Source organism: Lagopus muta, chromosome 33, assembly GCF_023343835.1.
Source record: "Lagopus muta isolate bLagMut1 chromosome 33, bLagMut1 primary, whole genome shotgun sequence".
Taxonomy (NCBI): Eukaryota; Metazoa; Chordata; class Aves; order Galliformes; family Phasianidae; genus Lagopus; species Lagopus muta.
The window spans coordinates 226,710-246,745 of NC_064465.1; the positions used below are offsets into that span (position 1 = coordinate 226,710).

The window sequence follows — 20,036 nt, forward strand, 5'->3', positions numbered from 1 at the left end:
AAATGGGGAAAATGGGTGGAAATTTGGGGGAAAAATGGGGGAAATTGGGTGGAAATGGGCGGAAATTGGGGAGAAATGGGGAGAAATGGGGGGAAAATGGGGGGAAATGTGGGGAAAATGGGGGAAATTTGGGGGAGAATGGAGGAAATGGGGGGGAAAATCCAGGGATTTGGGGGAAATTGGGGGGAAATGGGGGGAAATTGGGGGGAAATGGGGGAAATTGAGGGAAATTGGGGGGAAATGGGAGGAGAAAATGGGGGGAAATGGGGGGAAATTGGGGGGAAAATGGGGGAAATTTGGGGGAAAATGGGGGGAAATGGAAAAAATGGGGAGAATTGGGGGAAATATGAGGGGAAAATGCAGGAAATGGGGGGGAAAGGGGAAAATGGGGAGAAATGGGGGGGAAATGGGGGAAATTGGGGGGGAAATTGGGGGGAAATCAAGAAGATTTGGGGGAAATTGGGGGGAAATGGGGGAAATTGGGGCAAAGTGGAGGAAATTAGGGGGAAATCAGGGGATTTATGGGAAATTGGGGAGAAATGGGGGAGAAAATGGGGGAAAATTGGGGGAAAAGTGGGAAATTTGGGGGGAAATTGGAGAAAAATGGGGAGAAAATTGGGGAAAATTGGGGGAAAATGGGGGAAAATGGGGGAAATTGGGGAAATCAACAAGATTTTGGGGAATATTGGGGGAAATGGGGGGAGAAAATGGAAAAAAAAATGAGGAAAATTGGGGGAAATTCGGGGGGTTTGGGAGACTTTTTGGGGGGGGGATGGGTGGAAAATGGGAGAAATGGGGGAAATTTGGGGGGAAATGGGGAAATTTGGGGAAATCCGGGGGGGGTTGGGGGACTCGGAGGGGGGGGATGGGGGGAAAACGGGGGGAGTGAGGAAATTTGGGGGGAAATGGGGGAAATTGGGAGGAAAATGGGAAATTGGGGGGAAAATGGGGGAGAAAATGGGGAAAATTGGGGGAAAATCAAGAAGATTTGGGGGAAGTTGGGGAAGATGGGGGGAAATGGGGAAAATGGGGGAAGATTGGGGGGGAAAATGGGGGAAATAGGGGGGAAATGGAAATTTGGGGGAAAATGGGGGGGAAATTGGGGGGAAATTGGGGGAAATTGGGGGAAATTGGAGAAATTGGGGGAAATTGGGGGGAAATGGGGGAAAATCAAGAAGATTTGGGGGAAGTTGGGGAATTGGGGGGAAAATGGGGGAAATGGGGGAAAATGGGGGGGAAATAGGAGAAATTGGGGAAAATCAAAAAGATTTGGGGAAATTGGGGGGAAATGGTGGGAAATGGTGGGAAAATGGGGGGGGGAATTGGGGGGAATGGGGGAAAATGGGGAGAAATTCGGAGAAATGGGGAAAATCGGGGAGAAAATGGGAAATTTGGGGGGAAATGGGGGAAATTGGGAGTAATAGGGGGGAAATTGGGGGAAAATGGGGGGATATTTGGGGGGGAAATTTGGGGGGAAATTTGGGGGAATTGAGAGAAATTGGGGGAAATTGGGGAGAAATAGGAGAAAAATGGGGGGGAATGGGGGAAAAAATGGGGAAATTGGGGGAAAAATGGAAATTTGGGGGAAATTGGGGGAGAAATTGGGGGGAAATCGGGGGGTAATGGGGGAAATTGGGGAGAAAATGCGGGAAATTGGGGGAAATTGGGAAAAATGGGGGAAATTGGGGGGGAATTGGGTGAGAAAATGGGGGAAAAGGGGGAAATTGGGGGAAAATCAAGAAGTTTTGGGGAATTAGGAGAAATGGGGGAAATTGGGGGAAATTGGGTCAAATTCAGGAAAAAAATGGGGGGAAATAGGGGGAAATTTGGGGGAAAATTGGGGAAAAATTGAGGGTAAATGGGGAGAAAATGGGGAAATTGGGGAGAAAATGGGAAATTTGGGGGAAATTGGGGGAAAATGGGGGAAATTTGGGGGTTTTTGGAAACTTCCAGGGTGGGGGAACTGGGGAAAAGGTGGAGAAATGGGGGAAAATTGGGGGGATATGGGGAAATTGGGTGAAAATCAAGAAGATTTGGGGGAAATCAGGGGGAAATGGGAGAAAATGGGGGAAAATTGGGGAAAGAATGGGGGAAAATTGGGGGAAAATGGGGAGAAAATGGGAAATTGGGGGGAAATTGGTGGAGAGAAATGGGGGGGAATTGGGGAAAGAATGGGGGAAATTGGGCGAAAATGGGGGGAAAATTGGGAGAAATGGGGGAAATTGGGGGGAAAATGGGGGAAATTGGTGGGAAATTGGGGGGAAATGGGGGAGAGAAAATGGGGGGAAATGGGGGGAAATGGGGGGAAATGGGGGAAAATGGAGGAAAAATGGGGGAAATTGGGGGGGAAAATGGGAAATTGGGGGGAAGCTGGGCTGATTTGGGGGCGGCTGGGGGGAAATGGGGGAAAATGGGGGGATTTGGGGTGAATTGGGGACAATTTGGGTCAACTTGAGGCCATTTGGGGCCGTTTGGGGACATTAGGGGACATTTGGGGTCAATTTGGGGTCATAAGAGGACATTTGGGGACAATTCGGGACAACCTAGGTCTTTTTGGGGACAATTTGGGTCCATTTGGGTCCATTTGGGGTCAATCTGGGGACATTTGGGGCCATTTGGGGCCATTTGGGGACATTAGGGGACATTAGAGGACATTTAGGGTCCATTTTGGTCCATTTGGGGTCAATCCGGGGGCAATTTGGGGACATTAGGGGACATTTGGGGTCCATCTGGGACAACCTGGGTCCATTTGGGGTCAATTTGGGGACAATTTGGGGACATTAGGGGACATTTTGGGGTCAATCTGGGACAACCTGGGTCAATTTGGGTCCATTTGGGGTCAATTTGGGTCCATTTGGGTCCATATGGGGACAATTTGGGGACATCAGATGACATTTAGGGTCACTTTGGGTCCATTTGGGGTCAATCTGGGTCCATTTGGGGTCAATTTGGGGACATCAGGGGACATTACAGGACATTTGGGGTCACTTTGGGTCCATTTGGGGTCAATCTGGGTCCATTTGGGGACAATTTGGGGACATTAGAGGACATTTGGGGTCAATTTGGGTCAACTTGGCTCAATTTGGGGCCATTTTGGGTCAATCTGGGGACAATTTGGGGTCAATCTGGGGACATTAGGGGCCATTAGGGGACATTTGGGGTCAATCTGGGGACATTAGGGTCAATTTGGGTCCATTTGGGAACATTTGGGGTCCATTTGGGGACATTAGGGGACATTAGGGGACATTTGGGGTCCATTTGGGTCCATTTGGGGTCAATCTGGGGACATTAGGGGACATTAGAGGACATTTGGGGTCCATCTGGGACAACCTGGGTCCATTTGGGGTCAATCTGTGGACAATTTGGGGACATCAGATGACATTTGGGGTCAATTTGGGGACATTTGGGGACATTAGGGGACATTTTGGGGTCAACCTGGGACAACCTGGGTCAATTTGGGTCCATTTGGGTCCATTTGGGGACAATTTGGGTCCATTTGGGTCCATCTGGGGACAACCTGGCTCCATTTGGGGACAATTCAGGTCAATCTGGGGACAATTTGGGGTCAATTTGGGTCCATTAGGGGACATTAGGGGACATTTGGGGTCAATTTGGGTCAACTTGGCTCAATTTGGGGCCATTTTGGGTCAATCTGGGGACAATTTGGGGTCAATTTGGGGCCATTAGGGGCCATTAGGGGACATTTGGGGTCAATCTGGGTCCATTTGGGGTCGATTTGGGGACAGTTAGGGGACATTAGAGGACATTAGGGGACATTTGGGGTCAATATGGGACAACCTGGGTCCACTTGGGTCCATTTGGGGTCAATGTGGGGACATTAGAGGACATTTAGGGTCAATTTGGGTCCATTTGGGTCCATTTTGGGTCAATCTGGGGACATTTGGGTCCATTTGGGGTCAATGTGGGGACAATTAGGGGACGTTAGAGGATATTTGGGGACATTTGGGGTCAATCTGGGACAACCTGGGTCCATTTGGGGACAATTCAGGTCGATTTGGGTCCATTTGGGTCCATTTGGGGACATTAGGGGACATTAGAGGACATTTAGGGTCAATTTTGGTCCATTTGGGGTCAATCCGGGGACAATTTGGGGACATTAGGGGACATTTGGGGTCCATCTGGGACAACCTGGGTCCATTTGGGGTCAATTTGGGTCAATCTGGGGCCATTTGGGGTCAATCTGGGGACAATTTGGGGACATTAGGGGACATTAGGGGACATTTTGGGGTCAATATGGGACAACCTGGGTCTATTTGGGTCCATTTGGGGACAATTTGGGGACATTAGAGGACTTTTGGGGTCCATTTGGGTCCATTTGGGGTCAATTTGGGTCCATCTGGGGACAATTTGGGGACATCAGATGACATTTGGGGTCAATTTGGGGACATTTGGGGACAATTTGGGTCCATTTGGGTCCATTTGGGTCCATTTGGGGTCAATCTGGGTCCATTTGGGTCCATCTGGGGACAACCTGGCTCCATTTGGGGACAATTCAGGTCAATCTGGGGACAATTTGAGGACATTTGGGGACATTTGGGGGCATTTGGGTCCATTTGGGGTCAATTTGGGTCCATTTGGGTCCATTGGGGGACAATTTGGGTCCATTTGGGGACAATTCAGGTCAATCTGGGTCCATTTGAGGACATTTGGGGTCCATGTGGGGACAACCTGGCCCCATTTGGGTCCATATGGGGTCAATCTGGGACAACCTGGGTCCATTTGGGTCCATCTGGGGACAATTTGGGGACATCAGATGACATCTGGGGTCACTTTGGGACCATTTGGGGTCAATCTGGGTCCATTTGGGGTCAATTTGGGGACATTAGAGGACATTTGGGGTCAATTTGGGACAACGTGGCCCCATTTGGGGACAATTCAGGTCAATCTGGGGACAATTTGGGGACATTTGGGGTCAATTTGGGTCAATCTGGGTCCATTTGGGGTCAATCTGGGGACAATTTGGGGACATTAGGGGACATTTGGGGTCCATCTGGGACAACCTGGGTCCATTTGGGGTCAATCTGAGGACAATTTGGGGACATTAGGGGACATTTTGGGGTCAATCTGGGACAACCTGGGTCCATTTGGGTCCATTTGGGGACAATTTGGGGACATTAGAGGACATTTGGGGTCAATTTGGGTCCATTTGAGTCCATTTGGGGTCAATCTGGGGACAATTTGGGGACATTAGAGGACATTTGGGGTCACTTTGGGTCCATTTGGGGTCAATCTGGGTCCATTTGGGTCCATTTGGGTCCATTTGGGGACATTAGGGGACATTAGAGGACATTTAGGGTCAATTTTGGACCATTTGGGGTCCATTTGGGGACAATTTGGGTCCATTTGGGGACATTTGGGGTCCATTTGGGGTCAATCTGGGTCCATTTTGGGGACATTAGGGGACATCAGAGGACATTTAGGGTCAATTTGGGTCCATTTGGGGACAATTTGGGGACATTAGAGGACATTTGGGGACATTTGGAGTCACTTTGGGTCCATTTGGGTCAATTTGGGTCCATTTGTGGTCAATTTGGGTCCATTTGGGTCCATCTGGGGACAATTTGGGGACATCAGATGACATTTGGGGTCACTTTGGGTCCATTTGGGGTCAATTTGGGGACATTTGGGGTCAATCTGGCTCCATTTGGGGTCAATTTGGGTCAATTTGGGTCAATCTGGGTCCATTTGGGGTCAATCTGGGGACATTTGGGCTCCATTTGTGGTCAATTTGGGTCCATTTGGGTCCATTTGGGGACAACCTGACTCCATTTGGGGACAATTCAGGTCAATCTGGGTCCATTTGGGGTCAATTTGGGTCCATTAGGGGACATTAGGGGACATTTGGGGTCAGTTTGGGTCAACTTGGCTCAATTTGGGGCCATTTTGGGTCAATCTGGGGACAATTTGGGGTCAATTTGGGGCCATTAGGGGACATTTGGGGACATTTGGGGTCAATCTGGGGACATTAGGGGACATTTGGGGTCAATCTGGGTCCATTTGGGGTCGATTTGGGGACAATTAGGGGACATTAGAGGACATTAGGGGACATTTGGGGTCAATATGGGACAATTTGGGTCCATTTGGGTCAATGTGGGGACATTAGGGGACATTTGGGGTCGATTTGGGGACAATTTGGGTCCATTTGGGTCCATTTGGGGTCAATTTGGGTCCATTTGGGTCCATTTGGGGTCCATTTGGGTCCATTTGGGTCCATTTGGGGTCAATTTGGGTCCATTTGGGTCCATTTGGGGACAATTTGGGTCCATTTGGGTTCATCTGGGGACAACCTGACTCCATTTGGGGACAATTCAGGTCAATCTGGGTCCATTTGGGGACAATTTGGGGACATCAGATGACATTTGGGGTCACTTTGGGTCCATTTGGGTCCATTTGGGTCCATTTGGGCTCCATTTGGGCTCCATTTGGGGACATTTGGGGACAACCTGGCTCCATTTGGGCTCCATTTTGGGCCCATTTTGGGCTCCCCCCCCATTCCCTCCTTCCTTCCCCCCTCAGGTGCCCCCACCTCCGTGTCCCCATCGCCACCCTGCAGCGCCGCCGCCGCCGTCCCCGGAGCCGTGGTGACATTGGGGTGGCACCCAGAGGGGACGATGGTGCTGGCGGGGGGACCGGGGGGACAACTGACCCTATGGGGGGACAACGGGGTGGTGGCCAGGGGCACGGTGAGCATCCGGGGTCACCAGGGGCACCTATGGGGTCACCAGGGGCATTTTGGGGTCACCAGGGGCACCTATGGGGTCCCCAGAGGCATTTTGGGGACATTAATGGCATCTTTGGGGTCCCCAGTGTCACTTTTGGGGTCCCCAGAGGCATTTTGGGGTCATTAATGGCATCTATGGGGTCCCCAGAGGCATTTTGGGGTCACCTGTGTCACTTTTGGGGACACTAGTGGCACTTTTGGGGTCATTAATGGCACCTTTGGGGTCTCCAGAGTCACCTATGGGGTGACCTGTGGCATTTTGGGGACAATTATGGCATATTTGGGGGTCCCCAGTGTCACTTATGGGGTCCCCAGAGGCATTTTGGGGTCACCTGTGGCACTTTGGGGTCATTAATGGCATCTTTGGGGTCCCCAGGGTCACCTTTGGGGTCACCAGGGTCACTTTTGGGGTCCCCAGAGGCATTTTGGGGTCACCAGGGTCACTTTTGGGGTCCCCAGAGGCATTCTGGGGTCATTAATGGCACCTTTGGGGTCACTGATGTCACTTTTGGGGACATTAATGGCATCTTTGAGGTCCCCAGAGGCATTTTGGGGTCACCAGGGTCTTTTGGGGGACATTAATGGCAGCTTTGGGGTCACCAGAGGCATTTTGGGGTCATTAATGGCATCTTTGGGGTCCCCAGGGTCACTTATGGGGTCCCCAGAGGCACCTTTGAGGTCACCAGGGTCACCTTTGGGGTCATTAATGGCACCTTTGGGGTCCCCAGAGGCATTTTGGGGTCACCAGGGCCTTTTTGGGGTCATTAATGGCACCTATGGGGTCACCAGGGTCACCTTTGGGGTCATTAATGGCACCTATTGGGGTCCCCAGGGTCATCTATGGGGTCACCTGTGGTATTTTGGGGTCACTAGGGTCACCTATGGGGTCATTAATGGCACCTTTGGGGTCACCAGGGTCACCTATGGGGTCATCAGTGGCATTTTGGGGTCACCTGTGTCACCTTTGGGGTCACCAGTGTCTTTTTGGGGTCATTAATGGCACCTATTGGGGTCACCAGGGTCTTTTTGGGGTCATTAATGGCACCTATGGGGTCCCCAGAGGCACTTTGGGGTCATTAATGGCACCTTTGGGGTCACCAGAGTCACCTATGGGGTCACCAGTGGCATTTTGGGGTCACCTGTGGCACCTTTGGGGTCATTAATGGCACCTATGGGGTCCCCAGAGGCATTTTGGGATCACCAGGGTCTTTTGGGGGACATTAATGGCTGCTTTGGGGTCACCTGTGTCACCTTTGGGGTCACCAGAGGCATTTTGGGGTCACCAGGGTCACCTTTGGGGTCATTAATGGCACCTTTGGGGTCACCAGGGTCACCTATGGGGTCCCCAGTGGCATTTTGGGGTCACCAGGGTCACCTTTGGGGTCATTAATGGCACCTTTGGGGTCACCAATGTCGCCTATGGGGTCCCCAGAGGCATTTTGGGGTCACCTCTGGCATTTTGGGGTCAATAATGGCACCTTTGGGGTCCCCAGAGGCATTTTGGGGTCACCTGTGTCAGCTTTGGGGTCACCAGGGTCACCTATGGGGTCACCAGGGGCACCTATGGGGTCATTAATGGCACCTTTGGGGTCCCCAGTGTCACTTTTGGGGTCATTAATGAAACCTTTGGGGTCACCAGAGGCATTTTGGGGTCAATAATGGCCTATTTGGGGTCACCAGGGTCACCTTTGGGGTCCACAGAGGCATTTTGGGGTCACCTGTGTCACTTTTGGGGTCACCAGGGTCTTTTTGGGGTCAATAATGTCACCTTTGGGGTCACCTGTGGCACCTTTGGGGTCAATAATGGCATCTTTGGGGTCCCCAGAGGCATTTTGGGGTCACCAGGGTCTTTAGGGGGACATTAATGGCAGCTTTGGGGTCACCTGTGTCACCTTTGGGGGCCCCAGAGGCATTTTGGGGACATTAATGGCATCTTTGGGGTCCCCAGTGTCACTTTTGGGGTCACCATGGTCACCTATGGGGCCACCAGTGGCATTTTGGGGTCACCTGTGTCACTTCTGGGGTCACCAGGGTCACCTATGGGGACCCCAGAGGCATTTTGGGGTCATTAATGGCACTTTTGGGGTCACCAGTGTCTTTTTGGGGTCAATAATGGCACCTTTAGGGTCCCCAGGGTCACTTATGGGGTCCCCAGTGGCATTTTGGGGTCACCTATGGCATTTTTGGGGTCATTAATGGCACCTTTGGGGTCCCCAGGGTCACCTATGGGGTCACCTGTGGCATTTTGGGGTCACTAGGGTCACCTTTGGGGTCCCCAGAGGCATTTTGGGGTCATTAATGGCACCTTTGGGGTCCCCAGAGTCACCTATGGGGGCACTAGTGGCACTTTGGGGTCACCTGTGTCACTTTTGGGGACATTAATGGCAGCTTTGGGGTCCCCAGTGTCACTTATGGGGTCCCCAGAGGCATTTTGGGGTCACCTGTGTCACCTTTGGGGTCACCAGGGTCACTTTTGGAGTCATTAATGGCATTTTGGGGTCCCCAGGGTCACCTTTGGGGTCACCTGTGTCACTTTGGGGTCATTAATGGCACCTTTAGGGTCACCAGAGGCACCTTTGGGGACACCAGAGGCATTTTGGGGTCACTTGTGTCACTTTGGGGTCCCCAGTGGCATTTTGGGGTCACCAGGGTCACCTATGGGGTCACCAGTGTCTTTTTGGGGTCATTAATGGCACCTTTGGGGTCCTCAGAGGCACCTTTGGGGTCACCTGTGTCAGCTTTGGGGTCACCAGGATCACCTATGGGGTCATTAATGGCACCTATGGGGTCACCAGAGGCATTTTGGGGTCACCAGGGTCACCTTTGGGGTCATTAATGGCACCTTTGGGGTCACCAGGGTCACCTATGGGGTCACCTGTGGCATTTTGGGGTCACCTGTGTCACTTTTGGGGTCCCCAGAGGCATTTTGGGGTCACCAGGGTCACCTTTGGGGTCACCAGAGGCATTTTGGGGTCATTAATGGCACCTTTGGGGTCTCCAGAGTCACCTATGGGGTGACCTGTGGCATTATGGGGACAATTATGGCATATTTGGGGTCCCCAGTGTCACTTATGGGGTCCCCAGAGGCATTTTGGGGTCCCCAGTGTCACCTTTGGGGTCATTAATGGCACCTTTGGGGTCACCAGGGTCACCTATGGGGTCACCAGGGTCACTTTTGGGGTCCCCAGAGGCATTTTGGGGTCACCAGGGTCTTTTGGGGGACATTAATGGCACCTGTTGGGGTCCCCAGGGTCACCTATAGGGACACCAGTGGCACTTTGGGGTCACCTGTGTCACTTTTGGGGGCCCCAGAGGCACTTTGGGGTCATTAATGTCACCTATGGGGTCCCCAGAGGCATTTTGGGGTCACCAGGGTCACCTTTGGGGTCCCAAGAGGCATTTTGGGGTCATTAATGGCACCTTTGGGGTTACCATAGGCACTTTAGGGTCCCCAGTGTCACTTTTGGGGTCCCCAGAGGCATTTTGGGGTCATTAATGGCACCTCTGGGGTCATTGATGTCACTTTTGGGGTCATTAATGGCACCTTTGGGGTCCCCAGTGTCACCTATGGGGTCACCTGTGGCATTTTGGGGTCAATAATGGCACCTTTGGGGTCCCCAGTGTCACTTATGGGGTCCCCAGAGGCATTTTGGGGTCATTAATGGCACCTATGGGGTCCCCAGGGTCACCTTTGGGGTCCCCAGAGGCATTTAGGGGTCCCCAGGGTCACCTATGGGGTCACCTGTGACACTTTTGGGGTCACCTGTGGCACCTTTGGGGTCATTAATGGCACCTGTGGGGTCCCCAGAGGCATTTTGGGGTCACCTGGGTCAATTAAGGGGTCACCTGTGGCATTTTGGGGTCAATAATGGCATATTTGGGGTCACCAGGGTCACCTATGGCGTGATCAGTGGCATTTTGGGGTCACCTGTGTCACTTTTGGGTTCACCAGTGTCTTTTTGGGGTCATTAATGGCACCTTTGGGGTCACCAGGGTCACCTATGGGGTCCCCAGTGGCATTTTGGGGTCATTAATGGCAGCTTTGGGGTCACCAATGTCACCTTTGGGGTCCCCAGAGGCATTTTGGGGTCACCTGTGGCACTTTGGGGTCAATAATGGCACCTTTGGGGTCATTAATGGCACCTTTGGGGTCCCCAGAGGCATTTTGGGGTCACCTGTGTCAGCTTTGGGGTCACCAGGGTCACCTATGGGGTCACCAGGGGCACCTATGGGGTCATTAATGGCACCTTTGGGGTCCTCAGTGTCACTTTTGGGGTCATTAATGAAACCTTTGGGGTCACCAGAGGCATTTTGGGGTCAATAATGGCCTATTTGGGGTCACCAGGGTCACCTATGGGGTCCCCAGTGTCTTTTTGGGGTCACTGATGTCACTTTTGGGGTCATTGATGGCACATTTGGGGTCACCTGTGGCATTTTCGGGTCATCAGGGCCTTTTTGGGGTCATTAATGGCACCTTTGGGGTCACCAGGGTCACCTTTAGGGTCAACAGTGGCACTTTGGGGTCACCTGTGTCCCTACTGACGACCCCATTGATGCCCCCATAAATGCCCCCATTAATGACACCACTGAGACCCCACTGACCCCATTGAGACCCCATAGACCCCATTGAAACCCCACTGACCCCATTGAGACCCCACTGAGACCCCATTGACCCCATTGACCCCATTGACCCCTTTGAGACCCCACTGACCCCATTGAGACCGCATTGACCCCACTGAGACCCCATTGACCCCACTGAGACCCCACTGAAACCCCACTGACCCCATTGAGACCCCACTGAGACCCCATTGACCCCATTGACCCCATTGACCCCTTTGAGACCCCACCGACCCCACTGAAACCCCACTGACCCCATTGAGACCCCATTGACCCCACTGAGACCCACTGAGACCCCACTGACCCCATTGACCCCATTGACCCCTTTGAGACCCCACTGACCCCATTGAGACCCCATTGACCCCATTGACCCCACTGTGACCCCACTAAGACCCCCTGACCCCATTGACCCCAATGAGACCCCACTGGTGCCATTGAGACCCCATTGAGACCCCACTGACCCCACTCCTGCCCCACTCCTGCCCCACTGCTGCCCCATTGCTGCCCCACTGCTGCCCCACTCCTGCCGCACTGATGACCCTATTAATGCCCCCATTAATGACCCCATAGACACACCATTGAGACCCCACTGACTCCACTGAGACCCCATAGACCCCACTGAGACCCCACTGACCCCATTGACCCCAACGAGACCCCACTGACCCCATTGACCCCACTGACCCCACTGAGATCCCATTGACCCCATTGAGACCCCATTGAGACCCCACTGACCCCATTGAGACCCCACCGACCCCATTGAGACCCCATTGACCCCACAGACCCCACTGATACCCCTTTGACCCCATTGAGACCCCACTGCCCCCATTGACCCCATTGAGACCCCATTGAGACCCCACTGCCCCCATTGATCCCATAGACCCAATTGAGACCCCACTGCCCCCATTGCCCCCATTGACCCCATTGACCCCACCGAGACCCCATTGACCCCGTAGATTTCCCACTGACCCCACTGAGACCCCATTGACCCCACTGAGACCCCACTGACCCCATTGAGACCCCATTGACCCCATTGAGACTCAGTTGACCCCATTGAGACCCCACTGACCCCATTGACCCCACTGAGACCCCACTGACCCCGTAGATTTCCCACTGACCCCACTGAGACCCCACTGACCCCATTCAGACCCCATTGAGACTCTGTTGACCCCATTGAGACCCACAGACCCCATTGAGACCCCACTGACCCCATTGACTCCATAGACCCCATTGAGACCCCACTGACCCCATTGAGACCCCATTGAGACCCCACTGGTGCCATTGAAACCCCATTGACCCCATTGAGACCCCATTGACCCCATTGAGATCCCACTGACCCCATTGAGACCCTACTGAGACCCCACTGAGACCCCACTGCCCCCATTGACCCCACTGAGACCCCATTGAGACCCCACTGCCCCCATTGATCCCATAGACCCCATTGAGACCCCACTGACCCCACTGACCCCATTGATCCCATTGACCCCACTGAGACCCCATTGACCCCATTGAGACTCTGTTGACCCCATTGACACCCCATTGACCCCACTGAAACCCCACTGACCCCATCGAGACCCCATTGGTCCCACTGAGACCCCATTGACCCCACTGACTTCACTGAGACCCCCATTGACCCCATTGACACTCTGTTGACCCCATTGGGACCCACAGACCCCATTGAGACCCCATTGAGACCCCACTGGTGCCATTGAAACCCCATTGACCCCATTGAGACCCCACTGACCCCATTGAGACCCACTGACCCCACTGAGACCCCACTGCCCCCACTGACCCCACTGACCCCACTGAGACCCCATTGAGACCCCATTGACTCCACTGAGACCCCACTGACCCCGTAGATTTCCCACTGACCCCACTGAGACCCCATTGACCCCACTGACCGCACTGAGACCCCATTGAGACCCCATTGACCCCATTGAGACTCTATTGACCCCACTGAGACCCCACTGACCCCATTGAGACCCCATTGACCCCATTGAGACCCCATTGATCTTATAGACCCCATTGACCCCTCTGAGACCCCATTGACCCCACTGAGACCCCATTGACCCCACTGAAACCCCACTGACCCCATTGAGACCCCACTGATCCCACTGACCCCACTGAGACCCCCTGACCCCATTGACCCCAATGAGACCCCACTGGTGCCATTGAGACCCCATTGAGACCCTACTGACCCCACTCCTGCCCCACTCCTGCCCCACTGCTGCCCCATTGCTGCCCCACTGCTGCCCCACTCCTGCCGCACTGATGACCCTATTAATGCCCCCATTAATGACCCCATAGAGACACCATTGAGACCCCACTGACTCCACTGAGGCCCCATAGATCCCACTGAGACCCCATAGATCACACTGAGACCCCACTGACCCCATTGACCCCAATGAGACCCCACTGGTGCCATTGAGACCCCATTGATGCCACTGACCCCACTGAGACCCCATTGACCCCATTGAGACCCCACTGACCCCACTGACCCCATTGACCCCTTTGAGACCCCACCGACCCCACTGAGACCCCATTGACCCCACTGAGACACCACTGAGACCCCACTGATCCCATTGACTCCATAGACCCCATTGAGACCCCACTGACCCCATTGACCCCATTGACCCCTTTGAGACCCCACCGACCCCATTGAAACCCCACTGACCCCACTGAGACCCCATTGATCCGACTGAGACCCCATAGACCCCATTGATCCCCATTGATCCCACTGAGACCCCATTGACCCCACTGACCCCATTCAGACCCCACTGCCCCCATTGACCCCATTACCCCCTTTACCCTCGCTGCCCCCACTGCCCCCACTGCTGCCCCACAGCTGCCCCACTGACTGCCCCCTGTCTCGCAGTGCCCCCCTCCCCCCATCTCTGCGCTGACCTTTGCTGACGCTCGCCGGCTGCTGGTGGCTGCGGGGCGGCACCTGGAGGAGTGGGAGCTGCGGGGGGGACCCAGGTCAGAGCCTGACCCCAATGACCCCAATGACCCCATTGAGACCCCACTGACCCCATTGACCCCATTGAAACCCCATAGAGACCCCATTGACCCCACTGAGACCCCATTGACACCATTGAGACCCCATTGACCCCACTGAGAACCCAATGAGACCCCACTGACCTCATTGAGACCCCATTGAGACCTCACCGACCCCACTGAGACCCCAATGACCCCATTGACCCCATTGACCCCACTGAGAACCCAATGAGACCCCATTGACCCCTCTGATGCCCCTTTGACCCCACTGAGACCCCATTGACCCAACTGAAACCCATCTGACCCCATTGAGACCCCATTGACCCCATTGAGACCCCCATTGAGACCCCACTGACCCCATTAAGACCCCACTGACCCCATTGAGACCCCACTGACCCCATTAAGACCCCACTGACCCCATTGATCCCATTGAAACCCCATTGATCCCATTGAGACCCCACTGACCCCACTGAGACCCCACTGACCCCATTGAGACCCCATTGAGACCCCTTTGATCCCCATTAATCCCCATTGATCCCCATTGACCCCACTGACACCACTGACCCCACTGAGACCCCATTGACCCCATTGACCCCATTGAGACCCCATTGACCCCATTGAATCCAATGACCCCATTGAGACCCCATTGACCCCATTGAAACCCCATTGAGACCCCATTGACCCCACTGAGACCCCTTTGAGACCCCATTGACCCCATTGACCCCAATGACCCCATTGACCCCAATGACCCCATTGATCCCACTGACCCCATTGACCCCCATTGAGCCCATTGATCCCACTGAGACCCCACTGACCCCACTGACCCCATTGATCCCCATTGACCACATTGACCCCACTGAGACCCCATTGACCCCATTGACCCCAATGACCCCATTGACCCCAATGACCCCACTGACCCCACTGACCCCATTGATCCCCATTGAGCCCATTGATCCCACTGAGACCCCATTGACCCCATTGACCCCATTGATCCCCATTGACCCCCATTGACCCCATTGACCCCATTGACCCCATTGATCCCCATTGATCCCCATTGATCCCCATTGACCCCATTGACCCAATTGACCCCATTGATCCCCATTGATCCCCATTGATCCCCATTGATCCCCATTGATCCCCATTGACCCCATTGACCCCATTAATCCCCATTGATCCCCATTGATCCCCACTGATCCCCATTGACCCCATAGATCCCATTGACCCCATTGATCCCCATTGATCCCCATTGATCCCCATTGACCCCATTGACCCCATTGATCCCCATTGATCCCCATTGATCCCCATTGACCCCATTATAACACCACTGACCCCATTGAGACCCCATTTACCCCATTGATCCCCATTGATCCCCATGGACCCTATTGACCCCATTGATCCCCATTGACCCCATAGACCCCATTGAGACCTCATTGACCCCATTGGTCCCCACTGAACGCACTGACCCCACTGAGACCCCATTGACCCCATTGACCGCATTGAGACCCCATTGATCCCCATTAATCCCCATTGATCCCCATTGACTCCACTGACTCCATTGACCCCACTGAGACCCCATTGACTTCATTGAGACCCCACTGAGACCCCATTGACCCCATTGACCCCATTGTAACACCACTGACCCCATTGAGACCCCGTTTACCCCACTGATCCCCATTGAACCCCATGGACCCCATTGAGACCTCATTGATCCCCATTGACCCCTCTGATACCCCATTGACCCCATTGACCCCATTGACCCCATTGATCCCCATTGTAACCCCACTGACCCCATTGAGAGCCCATTGAGACCCCATTGACCCCACTGAGAACCCAATGAGATCCCATTGACCCCAATGACCCCGATGACCCCACTGACCCCAATGACCCCATTGAGACCCCATTGACCCCACTGAGACCCCATTGACCCCATTGATCCCCATTGATCCCCATTGATCCCCACTGACCCCATTGATCCCCACTGACCCCATTGACCCCATTGAGACCCCATTGAGACCCCATTGACCCCATTGACCCCATTGATCCCCATTGACCCCACTGACTCCATTGACCCCACTGAGACCCCATTGAGACCCCATTGACCCCATTGACCCCATTGACCCCATTGATCCCCATTGACCCCATTGACCCCCATTGATCCCCATTGATCCCCATTGACCCCATTGACCCCATTGACCCCATTGATCCCCATTGATCCCCATTGACCCCATTGACCCCTCTGATACCCCATTGACCCCATTGATCCCCATTGACCCCATTGAGACCCCATTGACCCCACTGAGACCCCTTTGAGACCCCATTGACCCCATTAACCCCATAAACTTCACTGATCCCCCATTGGTCCCATAGATCCCAATTGACCCCATTGACCCCACTGAGACCCCATTGACCCCATTGACCCCATTGATCCCATTGACCCCATTGACCCCATAGATCCCATTGACCCCATTGACCCCATTGATCCCCATTGATCCCCATTGACCCCATTGACCCCATTGACCCCATTGACCCCACTGACCCCACTGACCCCAATGACCCCAACGCCCCCATTGACCCCATTGACCCCTCACATCCTCACTGACCCCAATGGCCCCGCACCGAACCCCAACCACCCCACAGCTCCCACCCCCAAGAACCTGCGTGACCTTTGACCCCTCATGACCTTTGACCCCACAGATTACTCCGCCTGCGCCGCCACCCCCGCGCTTCCTCGCCCCATAGCGGGGTTCTGCCGGGGTCTGCAGGGGGGTCCAGTCCTCATCCTTTTAGGGGATGGGCAGCTCTGGTTATGGGGCGAGGGGGCACCGCCGCGACCCCTGAGGTAATGGGGTTATGGGGTCTGTGGGGGGGTCGCTATGGGGTCTCTAGGGGGCGCTGTGGGTCTCTGTGAGTCTCTGTGGGTCTCTATGGGGCTCTGTGGGGTCACTATGGGTCTCTATGGGTCTCTATGGGTCGCTATGGGGTCTCTATGGGGCTCTATGGGGTTTCTATGGGGTTGCTATGGGGCTCTATGGGTCTCTATGGGTCTCTATGGGGTTTCTATGGGTCTCTCTGGGTTTCTATGGGTCTCTATGGGTCTCTATGGGTCTTTATGTGTCTCTATGGGTCTCTATGGGTCACTATGGCATCTCTGTGGGTTTCTATGGGGTTTCTATGGGTTTCTATGGGTCTCTATGGGTCTCTATGGGTCTCTATGGGGTCTCTATGTGTCTCTATGGGTCTATGGGTCTCTATGGGGTTTCCATGGGATCTATATGGCTCTCTATGGGGCCCCTATGGGGTCTCTATGGGTCTCTATGGGTCTCTATGGGTCCCTATGGGGTCTCTATGGGTCTCTATGGGTCTCTATGGGTCCCTATGGGTCTCTATGAGGTTTCTATGGGTCTCTATGGGGTCTCTGTGGGTCTCTGCGGGTTTCTATGGGGTCTCCATGGGTCTCTATGGGTCTCTATGGGTCTCTATGGGTCTCTATGGGATCCCTACGGGGTTTCTATGGGGTCTCTATGGGTCTCTATGGGTCTCTATGGGTCTCTATGGGCTTCTATGGGGCTCTATGGGTCTCTATGGGTCTGTATGGGGTCTCGATGTGTCTCTATGGGATCTCTGTGGCTCTCTATGGGGCCCCTATGGGGTCTCTATGGGTCACTATGGGGTCTCTATGTGTCTCTCTGGGTCTCTATGGGGTTTCTATGGGTCTCTATGGGTCTCTGTGGGTCTCTATGGGGTCTCTATAGGGCTCTATGGGGCTCTATGTGTCGCTATGGGTTTCTATGGGTCTCTATGGGTCTCTATGGGTCGCTATGGGGTCTCTATGGGGCTCTATGGGGCTTCTATGGGGTTGCTATGGGGTCTCTAGGGGGTCCTTTGGTCTCTGTGGTTCTCTATGGGGTTTCTATGGGTCTCTATGGGTCTCTATGGGTCTCTATGGGTTTCTATGGGTCTCTATGGGTCTCTATGGGTCTCTATGGGGTTTCTATGGGTCTCTATGGGTCTCTATGGGTCTCTATGGGGTTTCTATGGGTCTCTATGGGGTCTCTATGGGTCTCTGTGGGGTCGCAATGGAGTTCTATGGGTCTCTGTGGGTTTCTACGGGTCTCAATGGGTCTCTATGGGTCTCTATGGGGCAAGGGGGCACCGCCGCGACCCCTGAGGTAATGGGGCTATGGGGTCTGTGGGGGGGTCGCTATGGGGTCTCTAGGGGGCGCTGTGGGTCTCTATGGGTCTCTATGGGTCTCTATGAGATCCCTACGGGGTTTCTATGGGGTCGCTATGGGGTCTCTATGGGTCTCTATGGGTCTATAGGTCTCCATGGGTCTCTATGGGTCTCTATGGGTCTCTATGGCGTCCCTATGGGTCTCTATCGGTTTTTATGGGTCTCTATGGGTCTCTATGGGTCTCTATGCGGTTTCTATGGGTCTCTATGGGTCTCTATGGGTCACTATGGGGTCTCTATAGGGCTCTATGGGTCTCTATGGGGTCTCTATGGGTCTCTATGGGTCTCTATGGGTTTCTATGGGTCTCTATAGGTCTCCATGGGTCTCTATGGCGTCCCTATGGGTCTCTATCGGTTTTTATGGGTCTCTATGGGTCTCTATGGGTCTCTATGCGGTTTCTATGGGTCTCTATGGGTCTCTATGGGTCACTATGGGGTCTCTATAGGGCTCTATGGGTCTCTTTGTGTCTCTATGGGTCTCTATGGGGTTTCTATGGGTCCCTATGGGGTTTCTACGGGGTTTCTATGGGGTTTCTATGGGTCTCTATGGGTCTCTATGGGTCGCTATGGGGTCTCTATGGGGCTCTATGGGGTTTCTATGGGGTTGCTATGGGGTCTCTAGGGGGTCCTTTGGTCTCTGTGGTTCTCTATGGGGTTTCTATGGGTCTCTATGGGGCTCTATGGGTCTCTATGGGTCTCTATGGCATCCCTATGGGGTCTCTATGGGGTCTCTATGGGTCTCTATGGGGCTCTATGGGTCTCTATGGGGTTTCTATGGGTCTCTATGGGGTCTCTATGGGTCTCTATGGGGCTCTATGGGTCTCTATGGGGTCTCTATGGGTCTCTATGGGGTCTCTACAGGTCTCTATGGGTCTCTATGTGTCGCTATGGGGTCTCTATGGGTCTCTATGGGTCTCTATGGGGATCTATGGGGTCTCTATGGGTCTCTATGGGGTTTCTACGGGTCTCTATGGGTCTCTGTGGGGTCTCTATGGGGCTCTATGGGTCTATGGGTCTCTATGGGGATCTATGGGGCTCTATGGGGCTCTGTGGAGTTACTATAGGGTTCTATGTGTCTCTATGGGTCTCTTTAGGTCTCTATGGGTCGCTATGGGCCTCTATGGGTCGCTGTGGGTCTCTATGGGTCGCTATGGGTCTCTATGGGGTTTCTATGGGTCCCTATGGGTCTCTATGGGTCCCTGTGGGTCTCTATGGGTCTCTATGTGTCCCTATGGGTCCCTATGGGTCTCTATGGGTCGCTATGGGTCCCTATGTGTCTCTATGGGTCCCTATGGGGTTTCTATGGGGTCTCTATGGTTCCCTATGGGGTCTCTATGGGTCTCTATGGGTCTCTATGGGATTTCTATGGGTCCCTATGGGTCTCTATGGGTCCCTATGGGTCCCTATGGTTCCCTATGGGTCTCTATGGGTCTCTATGGGTCCCTATGTTTC

General features: G+C 53.8%; 1 protein-coding gene and 1 pseudogene across 1 annotated transcript in view; both read left to right on the forward strand.

The window, feature by feature from the left end:
* Positions 1-6,541: 6,541 nt before the first annotated feature.
* Positions 6,542-20,036, forward strand: part of LOC125686214 (uncharacterized) — a 40,668-nt gene continuing 27,173 nt past the window's right edge. Inside the window, exons 1-2 of the mRNA XM_048929963.1 lie at positions 6,542-6,704; positions 17,048-17,192. Coding sequence (XP_048785920.1) covers positions 6,671-6,704; positions 17,048-17,192 — 179 coding nt within the window. The 5' untranslated portion in view covers positions 6,542-6,670. The remainder of the gene's footprint in view (positions 6,705-17,047; positions 17,193-20,036) is intronic.
* LOC125686206 (shematrin-like protein 1) lies at positions 17,319-19,714 on the forward strand (annotated as a pseudogene).